At 42.0% G+C, this 24,615-nt stretch overlaps 1 protein-coding gene across 1 annotated transcript in view; it reads right to left on the bottom strand.

Moving 5' to 3' along the window:
• Window positions 1–2,145: 2,145 nt before the first annotated feature.
• Window positions 2,146–24,615, bottom strand: part of LOC124616425 (vegetative cell wall protein gp1-like) — a 50,717-nt gene continuing 28,247 nt past the window's right edge. Inside the window, exon 4 of the mRNA XM_047144732.1 lies at window positions 2,146–2,363. Within this exon, the coding sequence (XP_047000688.1) occupies window positions 2,146–2,363 (218 nt within the window). The remainder of the gene's footprint in view (window positions 2,364–24,615) is intronic.

Here is a 24,615-nt window from a genome sequence, read left to right on the forward strand (position 1 = left end):
TGGTTGGCACAATGTGGGTGGGCCACATGTAGTTATTATGTGCTGCACTGTTGAATGCTTGATGTTATTTGGTGCACTAGCCAAGTGGATGAGTTCCGGAAATATTTAGAAACTGTCAGCATAAGGTCCAGGGCATTTCACAGGTTTTATGCTGTAGAATGTGGTCTCCAGCACTCTCCCACTATCTTTAAATTTGTTTCTGCATCAGTGAGCCGACTGTGAACAACATCAGCTAGCAGCCTGTAGTGGCTGAGAAAGTTTGCTCCCAGGATTGGCTCCTTGATGTCAGACACAGTAAATGCCCATGAGAATGTGCATAGTCCGAGATCAAAATTACAGTTGTGTTTGCCATGCATTTTAATGGCTGAACTGTTTGCTGCAGTGAAAGAGAGTGCCTCATCTAGCCTGTTGTCTCTTAGCATAGAACAGTGGAATATTGACAGATCTGGATCCACAACATATGCTTTGTTGCTGAAGCATGTGTGGTAGCAGCTGAAGTTGCTCAGCAGCTGCTCTGCTGTCAGCAGAGTACTGTCAAAATGGCTGGAGCTGCACTGCCTGTTGCGCGAGCCAGTCTGGTGGTTGCTGGATCAGCTGCTGCTATGGTGCCTGCTGCCCTCTGCCCATGAAAGTGCCAACTGGTCAACCTGTGTGGTGAGAGCTGCCACTTGTGTGGCCAAGTTGTGAACTAACTGGTGCAGGTTGCCATCCTTGGTGGAGGCTGCAGGAGGCATTAGCTGCTGCTGAGATGGGGGGATGGTGTCATAAGCTGCCACAGCCACTGTACCAGGCACTGTAAGCATTGCATCATGCACCCGGTCGGGCAAGTTTGCAACAGCCTCCAGCTCTGCATCTCTTTCTACACTGCTGTTACCACCTGTACCTGAACAGGAAAGCTGCACACCGAGATAGTGAATAACATTAATTTCATTACCATGTCAGATAGCGTGAGGCTCCGCAAGTGTTGCAGGGACTGTGAAGGTCTCCGGTTGCCACATACCTTTTGGTGCAGCAATTGGTGCACTCATTGTTCCTCAGATGACAAGATCCAACAGAATACTTCTTTCTTGAGACATCTGTAAGAGGACTATGTTGGCGCGGTGGTGATTATGTCCCATACTTCAGCAGTGTAGTTTTGGTCAAGCTGGCTTACTATGTGCCCAAATTTTGCGAGGTCACAGGTTATGTTTTTACTCATGGAGACTGCCTCCACTTGGCTGAACCACATGACCAGGTCACAGAACCAAAAGGTTGGCAGCCTAACCAACACCCTTCCAGTGCTTGCCACCGCTCCAGCAGGCACCATCAGTGTAGCAGGGCTTTGTGCACCGAGATTTTCCGGAGCTGTCTGCGGGTCTGCAGAGTTCATGGTTGTGCAGAGCGCACCTGTAACTTACTCTCTAGCCTCTGGTTGTGCATGAGCAGGTCTTGTATATTCTTTTGTAGTTTTTCTAAAGTCGCCATCTTGGCCAAGAGCCAAGTTCGTGTGCTAGGGGAAGGCACACAATGGAAATAAGACAGTATATGAAAAAAGAGCAAAGCATACCCACAAAAAAAGAATGTGTGTGTGTGTGTGTGTGTGTGTGTGTGTGTGTGTGTGTTTTCACCCAAAAAAGTTGATAATTTGTCTCTATAAAGCACTGTTGAGACACGGGAGGGTAAGAACCAGTCCACCTGTGGTTCCACATTACTCATACTGACGAACATTCATCGCCATATGTTAGTCTCAGATCACATCAGGGTCACCAATGAAGGGTGGACGTTTGTTATTGCTTTTTACAGTTCAAGACATGTAGTGAACTGGCTTTACTGCTACACCCATGCACTATGTCAAAGTATGAGGCTTGGTGAAAGGAACTGATGAGAGTTGTTTAGTCAGTGATGTACATTTATTTGGCCATACCTTGCTAGATGTTACAAACAGACTGTTATCTTTAATGCCTGTATACACTGCACTTATGGTATGGCTCGATCACTGATCCTGGAGGACGCATGCTCCAGTAATAAGCACATTATGTGACCATGTGAACCATAGGTCGCATCTCAATGGTCAGTTTCTGGCACAACTCGAAGAGCATCATGTCTTTCATGGTGGGACAAAAGAATCAAAACTCAAGCATTTGTGGGGAGTTGTGGTAACTTTCCTCATGTGGTACACAGCGAGAAAGACTGGAAATGTGTGTCACGTTGTGTTGTCCAGCTCGCACTGACTGCCTGCTTTGTCTTGTGTGAGTTGGTACCCATTGCACCATTGCCAAAATTTGGAGTAACGGTGAATATGCATGCGTGGTTCAGTATGTGCTGAGCACTATTTGCTTGTGTTGGCTGTGACCACAGCTCCATCATTTGCGTCTGTGGTACAGCTTTAAAAAAGTCAACAAACATAAACAAATACTAAAAATCATATTCATAACTACAAAACCTGAATGTTATTTCGATTCAGATTAATGAAAAGTCTTAGGAAGCAGATTGTCAGTGGAATCCATGCAGTAATTAAAAGGATATTCAGCTTTGTAAACTATGTATTATTGTAAAACCACTTCTTTTTGGTGATGTAAACAATATTATTTCAACTTGTTTGCTATTTTGGAATATTATTAACTATTTATACATCTAAATTCTGCAATTCAACTTGTATTTGAAATCATTAAAATAACTACATTAAACAATGTAAACAGTGATTTTCTGATTGTTATAATCTATGTAATCCTCAGTGCCAACAACTGATGGTGGGCAGTTTTAGTTACAATTTTTGTGAGGCACAGTTTTATAACTGGTTCTGATGCAATCTTGTATCAACTCTTGTGACATGTGCATGACATCATTTGTGGTGCAATAAATAAACTGTAAGCCAAATGAACTATTTCAGCCACATTATTTCAACAGAGTAAGATGAAAACATAATTTGCCTGACCATAAATCCAGGCTCTAATTTTCAAATGGAGCAAGCTTAAGCGAACAGGTACCCCGATTTCTTCAAACTTCAAGAATCTATGTTAAGTGTTGACTCATGTAGCCCAACAAAGTGGTTACATTTTAATCTGGTTGGAATAGCTGGGCTTAATGATTTGGCAGCTGAAGGGTATAACTTGGGAATTCTGAAGCCCATGGCCAGATATGACACATATTTAAATGTAGGGTGATAATATATAGAGAAGTGAAGGAAGCTTGATGAATGTAACACAACTGTTTTTTCAATAAATATTGTGTTTTTCATTTTTTGCACTAAACAGTTGTTAATTTCTGGATGGCACTTATGAATCAAAACTGGTTTGTATGAATTTTTGGTTTGTGTTGTTAGTGTTTGGTAATTATGTTATGTTGTGGTCAGTGCTTATTGTGGATATTGGTTTACCAGTGTTGGTGAGTTTACGTTTTTGATATTAGTTGTGTAAGCGAGTTTTGGTTTTGTGGTACTGCAGACTTTGTTTAAGCTATATAGATCAAATGAAGTGTTTGATACCAGATTTGATGAACTGTGTGTTTGGTTTTATGGTATTCTGGATTTCCTTTGAGCTGTACTTGGTGGACAGAAACAATATGAAAAGCTGGTAAGGGTGTTGCAGTGTAGGTTGCACTGAGAAATAACTCAGTGTCTTCGTAACTGCCGTCTGCTTCACATCTGCGGTGCAGCGAGCTACGTTAATTTGAGTATTAACTGTATTTTTCTTTCTTGTCACTTCTTCTTCTGTGTGTTTTTGCTGTTAGGAAGCTTTAATTGTTGAGTGCTAGTAATAGTGTTCCATAGATTTTGTCTTTGTTTTAAATACAGTCAGAGAGAGTCCCTTTAGTCAACCATAGTGCCAGTAGTGCTAGTGTTTGTTTTCAATACAGTCCAGAGACAGTTAGTGCTATTTTCATTGTTTTCTACAAGAAGTGGCTAGCAACCATAGTTTAGTCAACAATCAGCCGCCTTTAGTGAATTAGCAGTCTAGTTAAAAGTTGATTAACTCTCTACAGTAAATTGATTTCTTAGGATGGATAGGATGTGTGACTGCTGTGTATGGAAGCAGGAGGAGCTGGCCACTGTTCGTGAACAGCTGAACGTGTTGATGGCCGCAGTCAGCCGTCTTCAGGCTGCTGCCTCAGAGTGTAGCGGCAGTGGGGAGTCTGGAGCGTCGCATGGTGCAACCCAGGTGTTACATGCTTCACCCACTGTCCCTGCTGTTGAGACATCTTCACGGGTACCGGGCGCAGTTGGGCCGCCCTCTCCCCAAGGGGAGTGGCAGGTTCAGCAGCATTCACGGCGCATGAGGCGGAGGGTCAATGTGGAGGCTGGCCATGTGGCATCGCCCACTCTGCCTGTGAGTGGACATGTGGCCGCTCCTTCAGCAAGGTCCAAGCAGGCACATGGGGGGAGGGGTTTATTAGTTATTGGGAGCTCCAACATTAGGCGGGTGATGGAGCCCCTTAGGGAAATAGTGGAAAGGTCGGGGAAGAAGACCAGTGTTCACTCTGTCTGCTTGCCGGGGGGTCTCATCCGAGATGTGGAGGAGGTCCTGCCGGCGGCGATAGAGAGCACTGGGTGCACCCGACTGCAAATTGTTGCTCATGTCAGCACCAATGACTCCTGCCGTCTGGGTTCAGAGGTCATCCTCAGTTCGTACAGGCGGTTGGCAGAATTGGTGAAGGCGGAAAGCATCGCTCGCAGGATGGAATCAGAGCTAACTATTTGTAGTATCGTTCCCAGAACCGATCGCGAACCTCTGGTTTTGGGCCGAGTGGAAGGCTTAAACCAGAGGCTCAGACGATTCTGCGGAGATCTGGGATGCAAATTTCTCGACCTCCGCTGTCGGGTGGAGAAATGTAGGGTCCCCCTGAATAGGTCAGGTGTGCACTACATGCAGGAAGCGGCTACAAGGGTAGCGGAGTACGTGTGGAGTGCACATGTGGGTTTTTTAGCTTAGAGAATTCCCTCCCTAGGCCCGACAATACACCTCCTGAGATGCGGCAAGGTAGGAGTAGGCAAAATGCAACAGGGAATAACAATATTAATGTGCTAATAGTAAACTGCAGTAGCGTCTATAGAAAGGTCCCAGAACTGCTCTCATTAATAAACGGTCACAACGCCCATATAGTACTAGGGACAGAAAGTTAGCTGAAACCAGACATAAACAGTAATGAAATCCTAAACTCAGATTGGAATGTATACCACAGAGACAGGCTGGACAGTGAAGGGGGAGGTGTGTTTATAGCGATAAGAAGTGCAATAGTATCGAAGGAAATTGACGGAGATCCGAAATGTGAAATAATTTGGGTGAAGGTCATGCTTAAAGCAGGCTCAGACATGGTAATTGGATGTCTCTATAGGCCCCCTGGCTCAGCAGCTGTTGTGGCTGAGCACCTGATGGATAATTTGGATAATATTTTGGGTAGATTTCCCCACCATGTTATAGTTCTGGGCGGAGATTTTAATTTGCCGGATATAGACTGGGAGACTCAAACGTTCATAACGGGTGGCAGGGACAAAGAATCCAGTGAAATTTTTTTAAGTACTTTATCTGAAAACTACCTTGAGCAGTTAAACGGAGAACCGACTCATGGCGATAACATATTAGACCTCCTGGTGACAAACGGACCCGAACTATTTGAAACAGTTAACGCAGAACAGGGATCAGCGATCATAAAGCGGTTACTGCATCGATGATTTCAGCCGTAAATAGAAATATTAAAAGAGGTAGGAAATTTTTTCATTTTAGCAAAAGTGACAAAAAGCAGATTTCAGAGTACTTGACGCCTCAACACAAAAGTTTTGTCTCTAGTGCATATAGTGTTGAGGATCAGTGGACAACGTTCAAAACCGTCGTACAATATGTATTAGATGAGTATGTGCCAAGCAAGATCGTAAGAGATGGAAAATAGCTACCGTGGTAAAACAACCGAGTTAGAAAACTGCTACGGAAGCAGAGAAAACTTCACAGCAAACATAAACATAGCCACAGCCTTGCAGACAAACAAAAATTACACGAAGCGAAATGTAGTGTGAGGAGGGCTATGCGAGAGGCGTTCAATGAATTCGAAAGTAAAGTTCTATGTACTGACTTGGCTGAAAATCCTAAAAATTTTGGTCTTATGTCAAAGCGGTAGGTGGATCAAAACAAAATATCCAGACACTCTGTGACCAAAATAGTACTGAAACAGAGGATGACAGACTAAAGGCCGAAATACTAAATGTCTTGTTACAAAGCTGTTTCACAGAGGAAGACTGCACTGTAGTTCCTTCTCTAGACTGTCGCACAGATGACAAAATGGTACATATCGAAATAGATGACCGAGGGATAGAAAAACAATTAAAATCGCTCAAAAGAGGAAAGGCCGCTGGACCTGATGGGGTACCAGTTCGATTTTACACAGAGTACGGGAAGGAACTTGCCCCCCTTCTTGCAGCGGTGTACCGTGGGTCTCTAGAAGAGCGTAGCGTTCCAAAAGATTGGAAAAGGGCACAGGTCATCCCAGTTTTCAAGAAGGGAAGTCGAACAGAACTATAGACCTATATCTCTAACGTCGATCAGTTGTAGAATTTTGGAACACGTATTATGTTCGAGTATAATGACTTTTCTGGAGCCTAGAAATCTACTCTGTAGGAATCAGCATGAGACGATCGTGTGAAACCCAGCTCGCGCTATTCGTCCACGAGACTCGGAGGGCCAGAGACACGGGTTCCCAGGTAGATGCCGTGTTTCTTGACTTCCGCAAGGCATTTGATACAGTTCCCCACAGTCATTTAATGAAGAAAGTAAGAGCATATGGACTATCAGACCAATTGTGTGATTGGATTGAAGAGTTCCTAGATGACAGAACGCAGCAGGTAACTCTCAATGGAGAGGTCTTCCGAAGTTAGAGTGATTTCAGGTGTGCCGCAGGGGAGTGCCGTAGGACCGTTGCTATTCACAATATATATAAATGACGTTGTGGACAACATTGGAAGTTCACTGAGGCTTTTTGCGAATGATGCTGTAGTGTATTGTGAAGTTGTAACAATGGAAAATTGTGCTGAAATGCCGGAGGATCTGCAGCGAATTGATGCATGGTGCAGGGAATGGCAATTGAATCTCAATGTAGACAAGTGTAATGTGCTGCGAATACACAGAAAGAAAGATCCTTTATCATTTAGCTACAATATAGCAGGTAGGCAACTGGAAGCAGTTAATTCCATAACTTATCTGGGAGTAGGCATTAGGAATGATTTTAAATGGAATGACGATATAAAATTAATCGTCGGTAAAGCAGATGCCAGACTGAGATTCATTGGAAGAATCCTAAGGAAATGCAATTCGAAAACAAAGGAAGTAGGTTACAGTACACTAGTTCGCCCACTGCTTGAATACTGCTCAACGGTGTCGGATCCATACCGGATAGGGTTGATAGAAGAGATAGAGAAGATCCGACGGAGAGCAGCGTGCTTCGTTACAGGATCATTTAGTAATCGCAAAAGCGGTATGGAGATGATAGATAAACTCCAGTGGAAGACTCTGCAAGAGAGACGCTCAGTAGCTCGGTACAGGCTTTTGTTGAAGTTTCGAGAACATACCTTCACCGAAGAGTCAAGCATTATATTGCTCCCTCCTACGTGTATCTCGTGAAGAGACCATGAGGATAAAATCAGAGAGATTAGAGCCCACACAGAAGCATACCGACAATCCTTCTTTCCACGAACAATACGAGACTGGAATAGAAGGGAGAACCAATTGAGGTACTCAGGGTACCCTTCCCCACACACCGTCAGGTGGATTGCGGAGTATGGGTGTAGATGTAGATGTAGAAAAAAATTCAGTACAGTGTGCCAAGAAATAATTGTTAAGAAAAAAGCCAATATGTTGCACCATTTCTGAGCTAATTACCATTGAAGTTTGCCAATCAGGCCACTGCACACACAAATTCAAGTGGCCCACCAGACACTATTAGCACCACTTGCTCTCACGCATAGATGACAGTGCACAAGGCTGCTCAGCTTTTGGCTTAGGTTTGATTCTTACTTCTGTTCCTTAGCCAGTTTTTGATTGCTCTTTTGTTCACTTTCAGGAAACCAAATTAAGAACACATTTTGTGACACCATCCCTGGTGAGCTGCTTGTATTTGGGTGTGTAACGACCTGAGTGGCTAACTCGTAAATGATGCAACATATCAGATTTTTTTTCACAACTATTTCTCAGCGCAACCTACCCTGAAACACACTTACAAGCCTGTCAAACTGTTCCTGACCATACTGTAGGGGTCAAGTGACATTTACGGTTCTGGGTTTTGGAGTTGTGCAGGGGTTGAGGTATTGTGTACTTTGCTGAGCTATATATGTCAAGTGAAGTTTCCAATACGAGCTCCGCACACACACACACACACACACACACACACACACACTCATTTTTATTTATTTAATTTTTTTTTTTTTTTTAGTACGGCTTCATTATTGCAATTGTTGTATATTTAGTTTATTCCCAGCTAAAATCTATTAACTCCCACAGTTATCCTATTAGTTTCATTGTACTTCTGCAGTTAAATATTTCTCATACTTTTTGTGTCAGCATGTGTAATGAGTAAAGTCATGGTCACCATACTGTACACACTTGAAATATGGGTGCCTGCCCTCTAGATGTCGTGATGGATCAAAGCTGATTGGTGGTACCCCAGTCTTCTGTTTTGTCGAATATTGTTATCTGGACGAGAAGACAAACTACAGGTTAGAAAAACTGTTGGTTTTCCTGATGAAATCAGTGCATATAAAATCTTTTGATCCAATGATCAAACTTTATAAGGGGGATAGTCACAATGAATCAAACTAATTCCAGCAAAAAGTGAAACCTGGCTGCTTTGACCTGTGACATAACTGTTGTACTGTGCGATGACATAGTGGAACAGCATATCTGAAATGTATTGTGTTTACAGAGCAAGTGTTGTAGTATGTGATGACACTCACTAGTGTGGGGCGTTTGTGTTTTTAAATTGTGATTGATTGGATTCCCTGTGTGCTGTTTGTGAGAGTAATACAGGAAGAGTTTGCAGCAGTTTGTTAGTGAGTTATTTTGATGTTGGCCATTATGGGAAATATATTCATTTTTGGGTTTTTAGTGCAATGTGTTGTTTATGACTGGAGATGTAATTTTATTCTTTGGTTTTTTGTTAGCTGGTTATGAATATGACAGTGAAGTTCACCAGTAGGTTCCTGAAAGCCACAATGGGGCATGATAAGTTGACTTTGATTAAATTCCTGTAGTTATTCAGTTAACTTATGCCAACGGCCTTGCTGTAGTGGTATAACACTGGTTCCCATCATATCACTAAAGTTAAGCACTGTCAGGCTTGGCTAGCACTTGGATGGGTCACCATCCAGGTCTGGTGAGTGCTGTTCGGAAGTGGAGTGCACTCAGCCATTGTGAGGCCAATTGAGGAGCTACTTGATTGAGAAGTAGTGACACCAGTTGTGAAAACTGACAACAGCCGGGAGAGCGGTGTGCTGACCACATGCCCCTCTGTATCCGCATCCAGTGATACTTCAGGGCTGAGGTTGACACAGAGGCTGGTCATTCCCACTGGTGTTCAGTTGACTTGCACAGTATGTGAGGTGTTATGTTTGTGAGAAGATATGAGACTGACCAAAGTTGCTGCATCTCAGACCAGGGGCCAGTATCTGTGGCTTTGTTGGTTGGACAATGAATGACATTATCTCCAAAAGGGTTCCTAGTTTGAAAATTCTAGGCAGGCCATTTGGGAGATGGTGCTGACATTATTTTTGCTATCGCTTGTTGATTGAATTGTGTGCTCATGAGATGGGCTTAGTAACCAGATTGTGTTAGACTGGTTTTTGTTTTTCAGGGAGGTATGTACATATTTTATTAAGTATAGGGACAGTTGGGTAGGGGGGGGGGGGGGAGGAGAAAGGGGGAATGCTTTAGTCAAAATTTAGTCTGCATTTGGGAAGGTAAAGATTGGGAGAGATATTCATGTTGTCAGAACATGGATGTGGTCGGCTGTTGTTTCAGGGGCAGGTGGGGAGATGTACACAATGGGTATTAGTGGGTTTAAATAAGAAAATTATTTGAGGAGGGGATTACTAATGTGTTGGATTCATTTTCTTCTTGTAGGGATTTGAGAGAGAGAGAGAATATTGGAATATGTGTGGTAATTGTATATATGCACATTTCTTTCTTGTATACTGAAATCTGTGTTAATGCAATGTTTTTATGAATTCTTGTGTCATTGTTAGTGGCTGTCAGTTATGTTGGATTGTGGTTGGTTGGTATCATGGAATGTTTTTATCTACATTGGTGAAGTTAGGCCTTAGAAATTAGTTATGTAAGCAAGTTTTGTTTTGTGATACCATGGACTTTGTTTTAGCTATATAGGTCAAATGAAGCATTTAACACTAAATCTGTGAAGTTGTATGTAGTTCTGTGGTGTCATGGATTTTGTTTGAGCCATATAGGCGAAGTGGAATTCCCGGTAACCCCCTCCCCCCCCCCCCCCCTCCCCCTCCCCAGTGTTCTTTTTAACTGTGTGGTATCACATACTCAAAAACAACTAAACAGGTCAAGTGAAATTTCTGATACCAATTTTTCTTTTAAGTATTTTTAATTGTGGCTTTGTTGATTATTGAAGATTTTGTTTGCTTGACTTTTATGTTAGTATTCATTTTGCTGTGTCTTCATTCATTATTTCACCCACAACAGTTTCATGTTATTTCAGCAATTAAACATTTTTCATATTATTTGTGTCTGTTTGCATGTGTAATGAGTGGCAACATGGTTGCCATGTTGTATAAGTTTGAAATAGGGATGTCTATCATCTTGATGCCACAGATCAAAACTTCAGTACCGCAAACTTCAGTCATTTCTTAGTTTAATGGTATATTTATTGTGGGGCTAACATGTGAAGTGTTACAGATAAAATTGTGGAAAGTGTATCTTTACATAAAATTCTGGATGTTATATGACTCAGTACATTCTGAAGAACTTGCAAGGCTACAACTTACTACTCATTTTGGCATCAACAGTAATCAGTACCACAGTATTGACATTAGTGCACAGCTAGATAAAATGAAAGACTGTTCAGATTCATAAAAAAATGGGGACAACATAGTAAGGACATGATGATAATGTTTACGTAGGATTTACAATGTGATCTGCTGAAAAATAGTAGACAAAACATAGATTGTATCAAATCAACACATGGCGTAAATGTTTGTCAGTTAGTAGTGACAATAATGCTAGCATCAGATGATTTTGGTTCGGGTATACTAGTGGCGATCTGTTTTTTGACTGGTGAGAATAGTGCAATAATGTATTTTTTCACTGCTGTCAGAGATATGGAAGGAGTTAGAAATGACTATGCATTTATGTCCAATGATACAAACACTTTCCATTGAACATTGTCTTGGGTTCTAAGGTTACCTGAAAATAATCTCTGTACATGGCATGTAGACTGCAGGAGCACCTAATAGAGAAACATTACATTAATTTAGATTTTGTTCCTGGCACAGTAGATCACTCCATTTGTAGTAAATATTTATTGTACAATACAGCTTCTGAAAGCAAATATTTGAGCTAAATTAAATTTGTAATTGAGTACAGTTTGTGACTAACAAGAATATACTGAACATTGTATTAACCATTATGGATTAAGAAGGCAGACTTGAATGTAGTCTAACCCAGTTCTGCAGAGAATAGGCCATTAATATAAATCAATGCATCAAAATAAATTTAAAGTTTAACACTGCATCAGAGAACTATTGCCACAAAGTATGAAACAATAGCAGCAACATCAAATACATATTTTAGTTATTTAAACAAATACTGAGTATATGCTTCATCATGTATATAATATTTGTGTTCATACTTTTTGTAACACACAACTAAAAAAAACACCATGAGACAACACCTCTGGAACAAGTATATTTAATAATCTCACTGTCTCACCGGACAATAATTCACAATGGATACAATGTATGGCATACCCATATGATAAAATGGGTACAGTATGGTTCTAGCTAGCATAGTAAATAGCATGATGAGAGCACAGAGGGAGGGTAATTTGTGGGTGGTGACCGCATACGTAGACAGCATATTACAGGTGGCACTGAGAGGCACTTGCAAAGCCTTCATGAATGACCATTTGGCTGCAGCGTATCCCATCAATTGACCATGCTTTATTGTAGTGACAAGAAGTGACTGTCATGTTAGATGGGCCAGTCGTATGACAACATCCAACACTGGCTTGAGTCCAACATCTAGGTGATAGCCCAGTGAATTATCACATCTCTTCTTCCTTGTGGAAGTGGTGAGCAGTGACTCAGCTAGCTGACATCCTCTCAGCCAGGCACCAGCACAGTGCTCCAAACCAGGCTGATGTCTTTGGAAATGCTGGATGCCCCCTCCGGTTTAACCAGCTGCCGGTCAATGCAGACTGGAATGTGCAGCCAGAAGGGCTCTGCCCGACATTGCAATTGCAGTCATTGTAGCGTCAATGCTGGTAGTGGAGGCCACTCCGTGTCCACATTGGATCCCAGAATGGAAGAGAACTGCAGTGGTGTTGGATCCCAGCATGGAAGGGAGCTGCAGTGGTGGAAACACTGCCGGTGGGGCCAGTACAGCAGTCTAACCTCCTTCCAACATCTGGTTCTTCTTAGGCAGCCTATAAACAGAGGGAGATGAGGACACAGTCAGGACTGGTGAACAGGGCTGAAAACCAGGAGGCAGGAACAGCTTTGAAGCAGGAAGGGAGATAGTAGAGGATCTGGCAGACGAGAAATAAAAGGTGGTGTTGCTGTGATGGGTGTCCACTAGAAAGACCGCAGGCGGCAACTGGGTCCCCCAACATAGGCACAGCTGATTTTGATGGCATGTCCCCTGCAGCTTGAGTGAATATTTGGCTTCCTCACTGTAGCCAGACAACCACCAGAATCCACTTGTCTTCCTGTCTGAAACTCTGTGTACGTTCGTACACACACACACACACACACACACACACACACACACACACACACATGTGTGACCAGATGGAAGCATGGAAACAGCACTGGGGATTGCCCAACAGACATTGGCAACATGAGATGGAGGAGCATGCTGAGCTGATGGCCATGGAGGACTTCCACCGGAGCCTTCACCCCTGTAGGTGTTTACCTGCAGGAACTCAAAAAAAGTGTTATTGCCTCAGCGTAAGAGCATCAGTCATATATTTCTTCATCTGTGTTTTGAAAGTTCACCCAAGTCTTTTAGCCTCACCAGAGATAGAACATGGAAAGGCAGAGATAGTAGGTGTTGAATGTCATTACTGCAGTCAGACTTGTCAAAAACCTGGGAGCAAATCGTGGTACATTGCCTGACACCAGGGTGAGAGGAAGTCCTTCAATCAAGAAAATACAGTTGATTGCTGCAACCATCCTCTGCACTCATGGGTGGGCAGCTGACCATGTACAGAAAGTTGGAGTACACATTGAGGACAATCAGCCAGGTAGTATACAGGCAAGAGCCCATGAAGTCAACATGAACATGCTCCCAGCGGCATGAGGGCATCGACCAGGATGAGAATATTTTGGTGGGGAGCCACTTCCTGTGTTCACACTGATGACAGTTGCAGACAAGATGCTCAGCCTGCCAGTGTATACCTGCCCAGTACACATGGAACTGGAAGAGCAGTTCAGTTCGTGAGACACCCCATTGACCTTGGTGCAAGAGCCATAAGATTGTTGGCCACTGAGGTTCCAGTGGGACTACCTAGGGTGACCACTGATCTGTGGTTAGTAGTATAACTCTGTCCATCAGAATTAGCTGGTGGTGGAGTTGGAAGTAATTCCACAATGGATTGGAGTCCCAACCAGGACTGTGATCCAGCCGGCCCTCTTACATGACTGTGTAAGATGATGTCCTTGGCCACGGCTGTAGCAGATGGGAAAACCATCGACTGCCTGGACAGGCAGTGCTTCCAACAAGCACAAGATGTCGACTGGGTCGAACTCTGGGTTGGGGCCCACTGGGAGATGGCACAGGGCATCTGTTTGGCATATTGAGTGGTACTGCAAAATTGAATTTTGATATTGTACCTACTGAAAAAGAGTGCCCAGTGCTGAATTCACGGGCAGTCCTCTTGGGTAGCTTTGCTGTAGGACTGAAGACATAGATCAATGGCTTATGATCCACAATGAGGTGAAACTTTATTCCGTATAGGAATACATGGAATTTCTTCAGTGCAAAAATGTTTGTGAGGACCTCTTTTTCGATTTGTGAGTATCTCTTATGTGCGGCATTTAGCACCTTTGACTCAAATTTGATTGTATGTTCAGAACCACCTGCCCCTCTAGGTGCCAGGACGGCCCCCAGTCTCCATTCAAAGGTGTCCACAGCCACTGCTAACTTTTGTCCAGTTGAAATGTGGCAAGACATTGTACCAATAGGAGGGGCCAGCTTCAGGGTCTTATATGCCTGTTCGCAAACCTCTGACCATACAGGAGACATGCCCTTATTCTGTATGTTTGTGCAGATGCACAAATGACACCACCTCTAGAATAATTTTTCTATAACATGTTACTTTTCCAAAGAAGGTCTGGAGATCCTTTAAATTTGTGGGGCCAGCAAGCACAGTGACAGCTTTGACCAGCTTCTGTGAGGGTTTAATACCTTCACAGGAGATGATACGTCCTAGGTGTTCTACCTACAGTTGGGAAAAAAAAAAAAAAAAAAAAAGAGAGAGAGATTTTTTGAGATTACATTTGAGACCTGCAGACTGGAGGATGTGGAATAGCCAACACAAGTTTCCTAAATGTTCTTCCGAGGTTTCCCCTGTCACCACAATCTCATCTAGATGATTAATGCAGCCTGGAACATACAGCAGTAAATGCTTGAGGAACCTCTAAAAGATCGCTGGGGCACTGAGCACTGCACAAACTAGGGATCTGAAATTATATAATCCATGTGGCATTTTGACCACCACGACTTTCTCCAATTCCTCATCCAGGGAAGTTGTAAGCAAGCTTCAATCTATCTAACTCATCCTTGACAGAATCTCACACTGTGAGGAGACAGGTCATTCACAGAAGCAGTGAGGGTCTGCCAATTTCTTTAATGTAAGATGTGCTGTAAAGTCCGCATCAAGTCCAAGTAGATTTTCCATATGCGTGCTGTGAATCACAAGGAAGGTCAGGTGTCGTATGACATTTTTGTATGCCATTCCGACAAAATCACATTCGTCTCCATTACATCCTATTGATGTGAGTGTTTCTATCCAAAGTGTAGCAGACAGATGTGAGATGTCCTTCTTTCTGGCATGCTTTACACTGTGTAAACCTGTTAGGGCAGTCGTCTCTGACACGTGTTCAAATACAGTCCAGGCCTAATGGAAACGAGCAGTGGTTAGGGGGGGCCAAAACTTCTTTCCTTGTTTATGTGCTGGAGCTGCAGTGTGGTGGTGTTCATGCTCTACTGTTGCTGTATTTGTTGTGTCAGCAAAGTTGGATCCCTCTACCATGCCTGATGTGATGATTGCCACCTCACCCCAGAATTCTAATCAATGGCTTGTGGCCTTGGAAATTTCGAAGGATTGAGCCCATTTTGAAACATCCTCCAAAGCAGGGCCCTCCAGTTATAGAGCTTTCTGATCCATCTTCTTATCTAATCATTACTTCTGAATATGATTCCTTATTTATTGAAGTCACGAAACAGAATTTTTGTCAGAGACCATGCAGTTCAACCACTCGTGCGTATTATGACTGACTAGGCTGTTTATAACACTAATAGAATTATTCATTGGATGCAATAACATGGAAGTGTTAATAGAGCACATATTTTGTCAAAGGTCAAGAGTGCTGGTTCCGTGAGGGGCCTGTTTGCACAGAAGCTGGCTCATACAGGTTGAGACCTGTGACAGAAAAAGTGATTTTACAATTGCTGGATCTCTTACCTGGAATGCAGCAAGTGCTGCAGTCGGCACTTCTACACCTACATCTACATAGATACTCCGCTGCCACCATATGGTGCATGGCTGATGGTACCCTGTACCACTACTTTATCATTTCCTTTCCGGTTTCTCTTGCAAATGGAGCGAGGGAAAAGTGACTGTCTGTATGCCTCCATATGAGCCCTAATTTTTTGTATCTTACTTTCATGATCCTTAAATGCAATGTATGTTGGTGGCAGTAGAATTGTTCTCTCCAGGGATTCGCACTTGAGTTCCCAAAGCATCTCTGTGTAACACTTACTTGTTGCTCAAACCTACTGGTAACAAATCTAGCAGCCTGCCTCTGAATTGCTTTGATGTCTTCTTTCAGTCCGACGTGGTACAGATACCAAATACTTGAGCAGTACTCAGGAAGCGGTCTCCTTCACAAGTGAACCACTCTTTCCCATAATTCTCCCAATAAAGTTAAGTTGACCTTTCACCTTCGCTACCACAGTTCCCACATGCTCGTTCCACCTCATATCTCTTTGCAAAGTTATGCCCAGACATTTGAAAGACTTGACTGTGACAAGCAGGACACTAGTAATACTGTATATGAACATTACAGGTTTGATTGTCCTACTCATCCACATTAACTTGTATTTTTCCACATTTAGGGTTAGCTGCCATTCATCACACCAATTAGAAATTTTGTGTAAGTCATTTTATGTCTTCCTACAGTCACTCAACTTTGACAGCTTACTGTACACCATGGCATCATCAGCAAACAACTGCAGGTTGCTGCCAACCCTGTTAGCCAAATCATTTATGTATGTAGAGAACAACAACGGGCCTATCACACTTCACTGGGGCACTTCTGATGATATCATTTGTCTCTAATGAACACTCGCTGTCAAGGACAACATAGTGAGTTCTATTATTTAAGAAGTCTTTGAGCCACTCGCATATCTGTGAACTTATGCCTTATGCTCATACCTTTGTTAACAGCCTGCCATTGGGAACCATGTCAAACACTTTCTGGAAATGTAGAAATGTGGAATCTGCCTGTTGCCCTTCATTCATAATTCTTAGTATATCATGTAAGAAAAGGGCAAGCTGAGTTTTGCATGAACGATGCTTTCTAAAACCATGCTGACTCATGCACATAAGCTTCTCAGTCTCAAGAAAGTTTATTCTATTCCAACTGAGAATATGTTCAAGGATACTACAGCAAACAGAAGTTAGGGATATTGGTCTGTTCTTTTATCTTTCTTATATACTGGATCACCTGAACTTTTTTCAAGTCTCTTGAGACTTTGTGTTGGGCAAGAGATACACGATAAATGCGAGTTAGGTAAGGGGTCAATGCCATAGAGTATTGCTTGTAAAATCGAACTGGGGTTCCATTCAGATCTGGTGATTTATTTGCTTTCAAAGCCCCCAGTTGTTTTTCTATGCCAGGTATGCTTATCACTATGTCGTCCATATGGGAGTATGTCTGATAGTCAAATGCTGGTATGTTTGTAGGATTCTTCTGTGTGAAGGATTTCTTGAACACGAAATTTAAAACTTTAGCTTTTGTTTTGGTATCTTCAACTGCCACACCAGACTGGTCAACAAAGAATTGAATGCAAGCCTTAGATGCACTTAGCGATTTTACATATAACCAGAATTTTCTCAGGTTCTGTGTCAGACCTTTTATTAAGGTGTGACACTGGTAGTTGTTGTATGTTTCGCGCACAGATCTTTTCACAGGTGCATGAATCTCTACAAACCTTCGCTTGTTGTCATTTATGCATACCTTTCTGAACTGAGTGTGCAACAGACTCTGCTTCCTCAGCATCCACAGAATTTTGTTATTAAAGCATGGTGGGTCTTTTCCATCCTTTACCCACTTACTACACACATAATGCTCCAGACTTCTTGTATGCTTCCCACTCTTCCTGCCATCTTGTTGTTGGATTTTTAGCTGACTACCAGGAAAACAACATGGACAACAAGGCTTCCTGATGTTTCTGTCGTCCTAACTGCTGTTGCAGAAATTGCTGTAGCACAATTTCTGTTGACACAGCTGATCAGTTAGCCTATGCAGAGGGTCCATTGCTACATAATGAATGTGAAAAAATTCCCACAATCATCACCAATTATGCTGTAATTAACAACATAAAAAGCGTGAGACGACACGTCCAGAACAAGTGTATTTAACAAGCTCCCAGGACAATACTTTACAATGGATACAATGTATGGCATACCCACATGGCAAGACAGGTACAGTACACTTCTAGCTAGCATAGTAAATAGCAAAATGAGTGAAAGCAGCCTGAGGGTGACCACTGGGTGGCAATCTCATATGTAGATGATGTATTCTAACATTCTGATGACTCAAAGTGTGAGTGTGGATCTGGATTATATCGGCTTATTCCCCCAACCCACCTTCCACTTCTTTACGAGATGACTTATTTGGAATTTGCAGCCACTCTTCTTTACTGAATAGCCAGCTGCTGGAAACCCTCTTGACTTCTTCTCTGACGAATAATGCTAGGAATTTTTAGACTCTTCTATTTATGAAATAAGTAGACATACAAACTTTACTTTTCGTCAACTAACAATGTATTTGACCTCCATACACAATAAAAATCTCACTTTACACATGAATATGTAACTTCCTGTAAATCTCTTGTACAGTCGAACATCAGAAACAAATTGAGCTACAGTTAAAAGAAAGTTGGCTTGGATACCATGACCTTTCTTAGCATGAATCATAAACTGAGTCTTGCCTCTAACAGGGTTGCATAAAGAGTCTACAAGAGTACTTTTTCAACTGCTCTTGTTTTAATAACAATAGCCAATAACACAATAAGCACAGAGCTGCATATAAACTCCACAGTTCTTCCTTGCACACTCACTAAACCATCTATAGATTGCCCGACAGGTACTTGTCGGTGCCATCTGACTGCCACATCTATGTTCTTCCCGTGGCCGATTTTAAACCTCCACACACAAACATGTGATGTGCAGTAGGTAGGATTCTACCATCTCACATTCATATCCAAAATATTGTGTGTTCGAGACGGTAGAAGACTGAATGGTTCTAGAATTTACACAAAAATTCTAGAATCACTACAGTATCACAAGTGGCACTGGGAGGTGCCTGCACAGCCTTCATGCATGATTACTCAGCTGTGGTGTGTCCCCCTGGTGATCACTCTTCACAGCAGTGGATGTGGAGTGGCTGTTGTAAGTATGAGGCACTCACGTGACAATAGCTGGTGTTGCATGTCTAGCTGGTAGCCCAGTGGGTCAACCATATTACTTTTAGTTCTTCTTGCCCTGACAGTCTTAAATTATAAAACTTTTACCATGAGATTTTGATCATAAGTGTGAGTCATTTGTCTAAATACTACAGCAGCAAGTAGATATTTCACTTCCAAAGTTGAACCAACATTCACCAACAGTGGCCTCCCTGCCAGATCTACCAAGGTGCAGAAACTAATACGCTGTTCATGGCCGAAGTATGTTCTCAAATTACAGTGTAAGTTCCGCATTTTTTTCTCAGTTGACCTTTCTTGCAGCATTTCATGGCTTCCCAAATCCCCGCTGCTCTGTGACTCTGCGACCTTTAGCGTTTTGACTTCAATGTGACTTTCCCAGACCTGTGACAAATATGTCTTTTTCACATCCATCCTTCACACACCCAGTAACACAGCACAGTTTGAAACTACAACTCGCCTTGTCTTTTCTTCTTTGGACTTCCACATGAAGCCTGAAAGTGCTACTAGAGAAGTCACATGTCTCGCACTGTAATTCAGTAAATTTGCGGCAAGTAGTTACAGTTATAATTTAAAACATTCAAAAGCTTTAGCGGCATGGGAGCATGTTTCTGAAAGCAGATATTTGAGCTACACTAAGTTTAGAATTCAGTGAGTACAGTTTGTAACTGACACAAATAGACTAAACATACTAATCACCACCATGGATTAGGATAATGTGACTTCAGTGTAGAAACAAAGCCAATTCCTCAGAGTGAAGACCATTAACACAAAGCTACATTTTTATACAGGCATTCAAATAAATTTCCAATTTAATATTGCATCAGAATACTAGGCCACAAAGGATCCTGAATCTGCTTACTGAGCCACAACCAGAATACAATAGTTTCTTTGACCATTGCTAACACGTGATTCACCTGCATGTGTAACCTCAATTTAGTCAAGAAATTGCATGAAAATCTGCAGTACTCCTGTTAAAAGTCAGTGGATCATCTTGCATGTTTCATAATTTATGTATGATACACATAAATAATATGATTCATATGGGGGGGGGGGGGGGGGGGGTTACATGAACCATGGACCTTGCCGTTGGTGAAGAGGCTTGTGGGCCTCAACGATACAGATAGCCGTACCGTAGGTGCAACCACAACGGAGGGGTATCTGTTGAGAGGCCAGACAAACGTGTGGTTCCTGAAGAGGGGCAGCAGCCTATTCAGTAGTTGCAGGGGCAACAGTCTGGATGATTGACTGATCTGGCCCTGTAACACTAACCAAACCGGCCTTGCTGTTGTGGTTCTGTGAACGGCTGAAAGCAAGGGAAAACTACAGCCGTAATTTTTCCCAAGGGCATGCATATTTACTGGATGATTAAATGATGATGGCGTCCTCTTGGGTAAAATATTCTGGAGGTAAAATAGTCCCCCATTCGGATCTCCGGGCGGGGACTACTCAAGAGGATGCCGTTATCAGGAGAAAGAAAACTGGCGTTGCGTCCTACGGGTCAGAGCGTGGAATGTCAGATCCCTTAATCGGGCAAGTGGGTTAGAAAATTTAAAAAGGGAAATGGATAGGTTAAAGTTAGATATAGTGGGAATTAGTGAAGTTCGGTGGCAAGAGGAACAAGACTTTTGGTCAGGTGAATACAGGATTATAAATACAAAATCAAATATGGGTAATGCAGGAGTAGGTTTAATAATGAATAAAAAAAATAGGAGTGCAGGTAAGCTACTACAAACAGCATAGTGAACGCATTATTGTGGCCAAGATAGATACGAAGCCCAAACCTACTGCAGTAGTACAAGTTTATATGCCTACTAGCTCTGCAGATGATGAAGAAATTGATGAAATGTATGATGAGATAAAAGAAATTATTCAGGTAGTGAAGGGAGACGAAAATTTAATAGTCATGGGTGACTGGAATTCGACAGTAGGAAAAGGAAGAGAAGGAAATGTAGTAGGTGTATATTGATTGGGGCTAAGAAATGAAAGAGGAAGCCGCCTGGTAGAATTTTGCACAGAGCATAACTTAACCATAGCTAACACTTGGTCCAAGAATCATGAAAGAAGGTTGTGTACATGGAAGAACCCTGGAGATACTAGAAGGTTTCAGATAGATTATATAATGGTAAGACAGAGATTTAGAAACCAGATTTTAAATTGTAAGACATTTTCAGGGGCAGATGTGGACTCTGACCACAATCTATTGGTTCGAACTGTAGATTAAAACTGAAGAAACTGCAAAAAGATGGGAATTTAAGGAGATGGGAGCTGGATAAACTGAAAGAACCAGAGGTTGTACAGAGTTTCAGGGAGAGCATAAGGGAACAATTGACAGGAATGGGGGAAAGAAATACAGTAGAAGAAGAATGGGTAGCTTTGAGGAATGAAATAGTGAAGGCAGCAAAATGGCAAAGCAGGGATGGCTAGAGGACAAATGTAAGGATGTAGAGGCTTATCTCATGAGGGGTAAGATAGATACTGCCTACAGGAAAATTAAAGAGACCTTTGGAGAAAAGAGAACCACTTGGATGAATATCAAGAGCTCAGATGGAAACCCAGTTGTAAGCAAAGAAGGGAAAGCAGAAAGGTGGAAGGAGTATATAGAGGGTCCATACAGTGGCAATGTTCTTGGGGACAATATTATGGAAATGGAAGAAGAGATAGATGATGATGAAATGGGAGATATGATACTGCGTGAAGAGTTTGAAAGCGCACTGAAAGGCCTAAGTCGAAACAAGGCCCTTGGAGTAGACAACATTCCATTAGAACTACTGACAGCCTTGGGAGAGCCAGTCCTGACAAAACTCTACCATCTGGTGAGCAAGATGTATGAGACAGGCGAAATACCCCCAGACTTCAAGAAGAATATAATAATTCCAATCCCAAAGAAAGCAGGTGCTGACAGATGTGAAAATTACCAAACTACCAGTTTAATAAGTCACAGCTGCGAAATACTAATGTGAATTCTTTACAGACAAATGGAAAAACTGGTAGAAGCTGACCTTGGGGAAGATCAGTTTGGATTCCGTTGAACTGTTGGAACACATGAGGCAATACTGACCCTACGACTTATCTTAGAAGAAAGATTAAGGAAAGGCTAACCTACATTTCTAGCATTTGTAGACTTAGAGAAAGCTTTTGCCAATGTTGACTGGAATACTCTCTTTCAAATTCTGAAGGTGGCGGGGGTAAAATACAGGGAGCGAAAGGCTATTTACAATTTTTACCGAAATCAGATGGCAGTTATAAGAGTCGAGGGGCATGAAAGGGAAGCAATGGTTTGGAAGGGAGTGAGACAGGGTTGTAGCCTCTCCCCGATGCTATTCAATCTGTATATTGAGCAAGAAGTAAAGGAAACAAAAGAAAAGTTCAGAGTAGGTATTAAAATCCATGGAGAAGAAATAAAAACTTTGAGGTTTGCCGATGACATTGCAATTCTGTCAGAGACAGCAAAGAACTTGGGAGAGCAGTTGAACAGAATGGACAGTGTCTTGAAAGGAGGGTATAAGATGAACATCGACAAAAGCAAAACGAGGATAGTGGAATGTAGTCGAATTAAGTCGGGTAATGCTGAGGGAATTAGATTAGGAAATGAGACACTTAAAGCAGTAAAGGAGTTTTGCTGTTTGGGGAGCAAAATAACTGATGATGGTCGAAGTAGAGAGGATGTAAAATGTAGACTGGCAATGGCAAGGAAAGCATTTCTGAAGAAGAGAAATTTGTTAACATCGAGTATAGATTTAAGTGTCAGGAAGTCGTTTCTGAATGTATTTGTATGGAGTGTAGCCATGTATGGAAGTGAAACATGGACGATAAATAGTTCAGACAAGAAGAGAATAGAAGCTTTCGAAATGTGGTGCTACAGAAGAATGCTGAACATTAGATGGGTAGATCACATAACTAATGAGGAGGTAATGAATAGAATTGGGGAGAAGAGGAGTTTGTGGCACAACTTGACTAGAAGAAGGGATCGGTTGGTAGGACATCAAGAGATCACCAATTTAGTACTGAAGGGCAGTGTGGAGGGTAAAAATCGTAGAGGGAGACCAAGAGATGAATACACTAAGCAGATTCAGAAGGATGTAGATTGCAGTAGGTACTGGGAGATGAAGAAGCTTGCACAGGATAGAGTAGCATGGAGAGCTCCATCAAACCAGTCTCAGGACTGAAGATCACAACAACAACATGGGGGGGAATTCTATGTCAGTGAGCCTTGGGGCACTTCTTAACTTTACCTGCCACATATGGCTATGGTTGGTCTTTCCAAAGTAACAATCCAGAATGGTTGGAACGAATGTCACTTCACATCCACTCGCATTAGTCTACATCAATATCTATACTCTGAAGTGAAGCACATGTAATATATTGCTGAAGATATGGTATGTCCACATGACACATGTTCCAGTCTATGGTTTGCATGCTACCTGTAAGTTGAGAATAGACATTTCAGAAGCAAGTGGCTATGCTCTCGCAACTTCAAAGCTTATTTAATTTATTTAGAAATTCATAATGGAGGAAATTCTACTATGGTCTGTGTCCTCAACTTGTGTTCCCCTAACCCCACCACAAAAAATAAATTGCAAACAAAATTGAAGAAACAGAATTACTGATCAAAATGGTCTAGATAGTGGCTGCTTAACCCTTGCTTGGTGTCTGGTATCTTTTTAGGCACTATGGCTCTTTTTACCACAAAAAAATAAAATAAAATAAACAGTTTTAACAAGGACCTAGGCTTCTCATCCTCCAGATTTTCTTTTTATGGACTTTTAATTATAACTAGGCAAAATATTTAGTGTGTAGAAAAATAATTTGAAACTTTTGCAATTGGGTCAGAAAATTGCCCAGATACACAGTATGTTATTTTTAACATTATACAGGATGTATCAAAAAGAATAATCTAATCTGGCACATCTATATTTCTGAAACCAATAATCATATACAATGAATTTTGTGTTCTGACAGACGGGAAACTCAAAAAGTTTTTTTTTCATACTTTTTCTTAGGTGTTCAATATGCCCCCATTGAGATGCGTGGCCTATGTCAATGTGGCATTTTAATTGTTCCCACACAGCAGCAAGAATATCTTGAGTTACAGCTTCCACAGCTGCTGTTATGCGATGTCTCAGATCATTCATTGTCGGTAATGGAGGCTCATAAACAGTCTTTTATAAGCCCCTCGCAAGAAATAATCAGATACAGTCAGGTCCAGTGACCTTGGAGGCCAGTAATGTAAGGCTGAATCATTTGGTCAGGTGCGACTGAGCCATCATTCAGTAATCCTTTGATTTAAAAGTTCCTGCACTTCCAAATGCCAGTGTGGTGGTGCCCCATCCTGTTGGTAAATGAAGTCATTCAAATCAGTCTCCAACTGTGGAAAAGGAAAGTTCTCAAGCATATTAAGATATCTGCTTCCCGTAACAGTGTTCTTGGCAAAGAAAAATGGACCATACAACTTTTCCTGTGAAACTGCACAAAACACATTAAATTT

The sequence above is a fragment of the Schistocerca americana genome, chromosome 5 (genome assembly GCF_021461395.2).
Source record: "Schistocerca americana isolate TAMUIC-IGC-003095 chromosome 5, iqSchAmer2.1, whole genome shotgun sequence".
Lineage (NCBI taxonomy): Eukaryota > Metazoa > Arthropoda > Insecta > Orthoptera > Acrididae > Schistocerca > Schistocerca americana.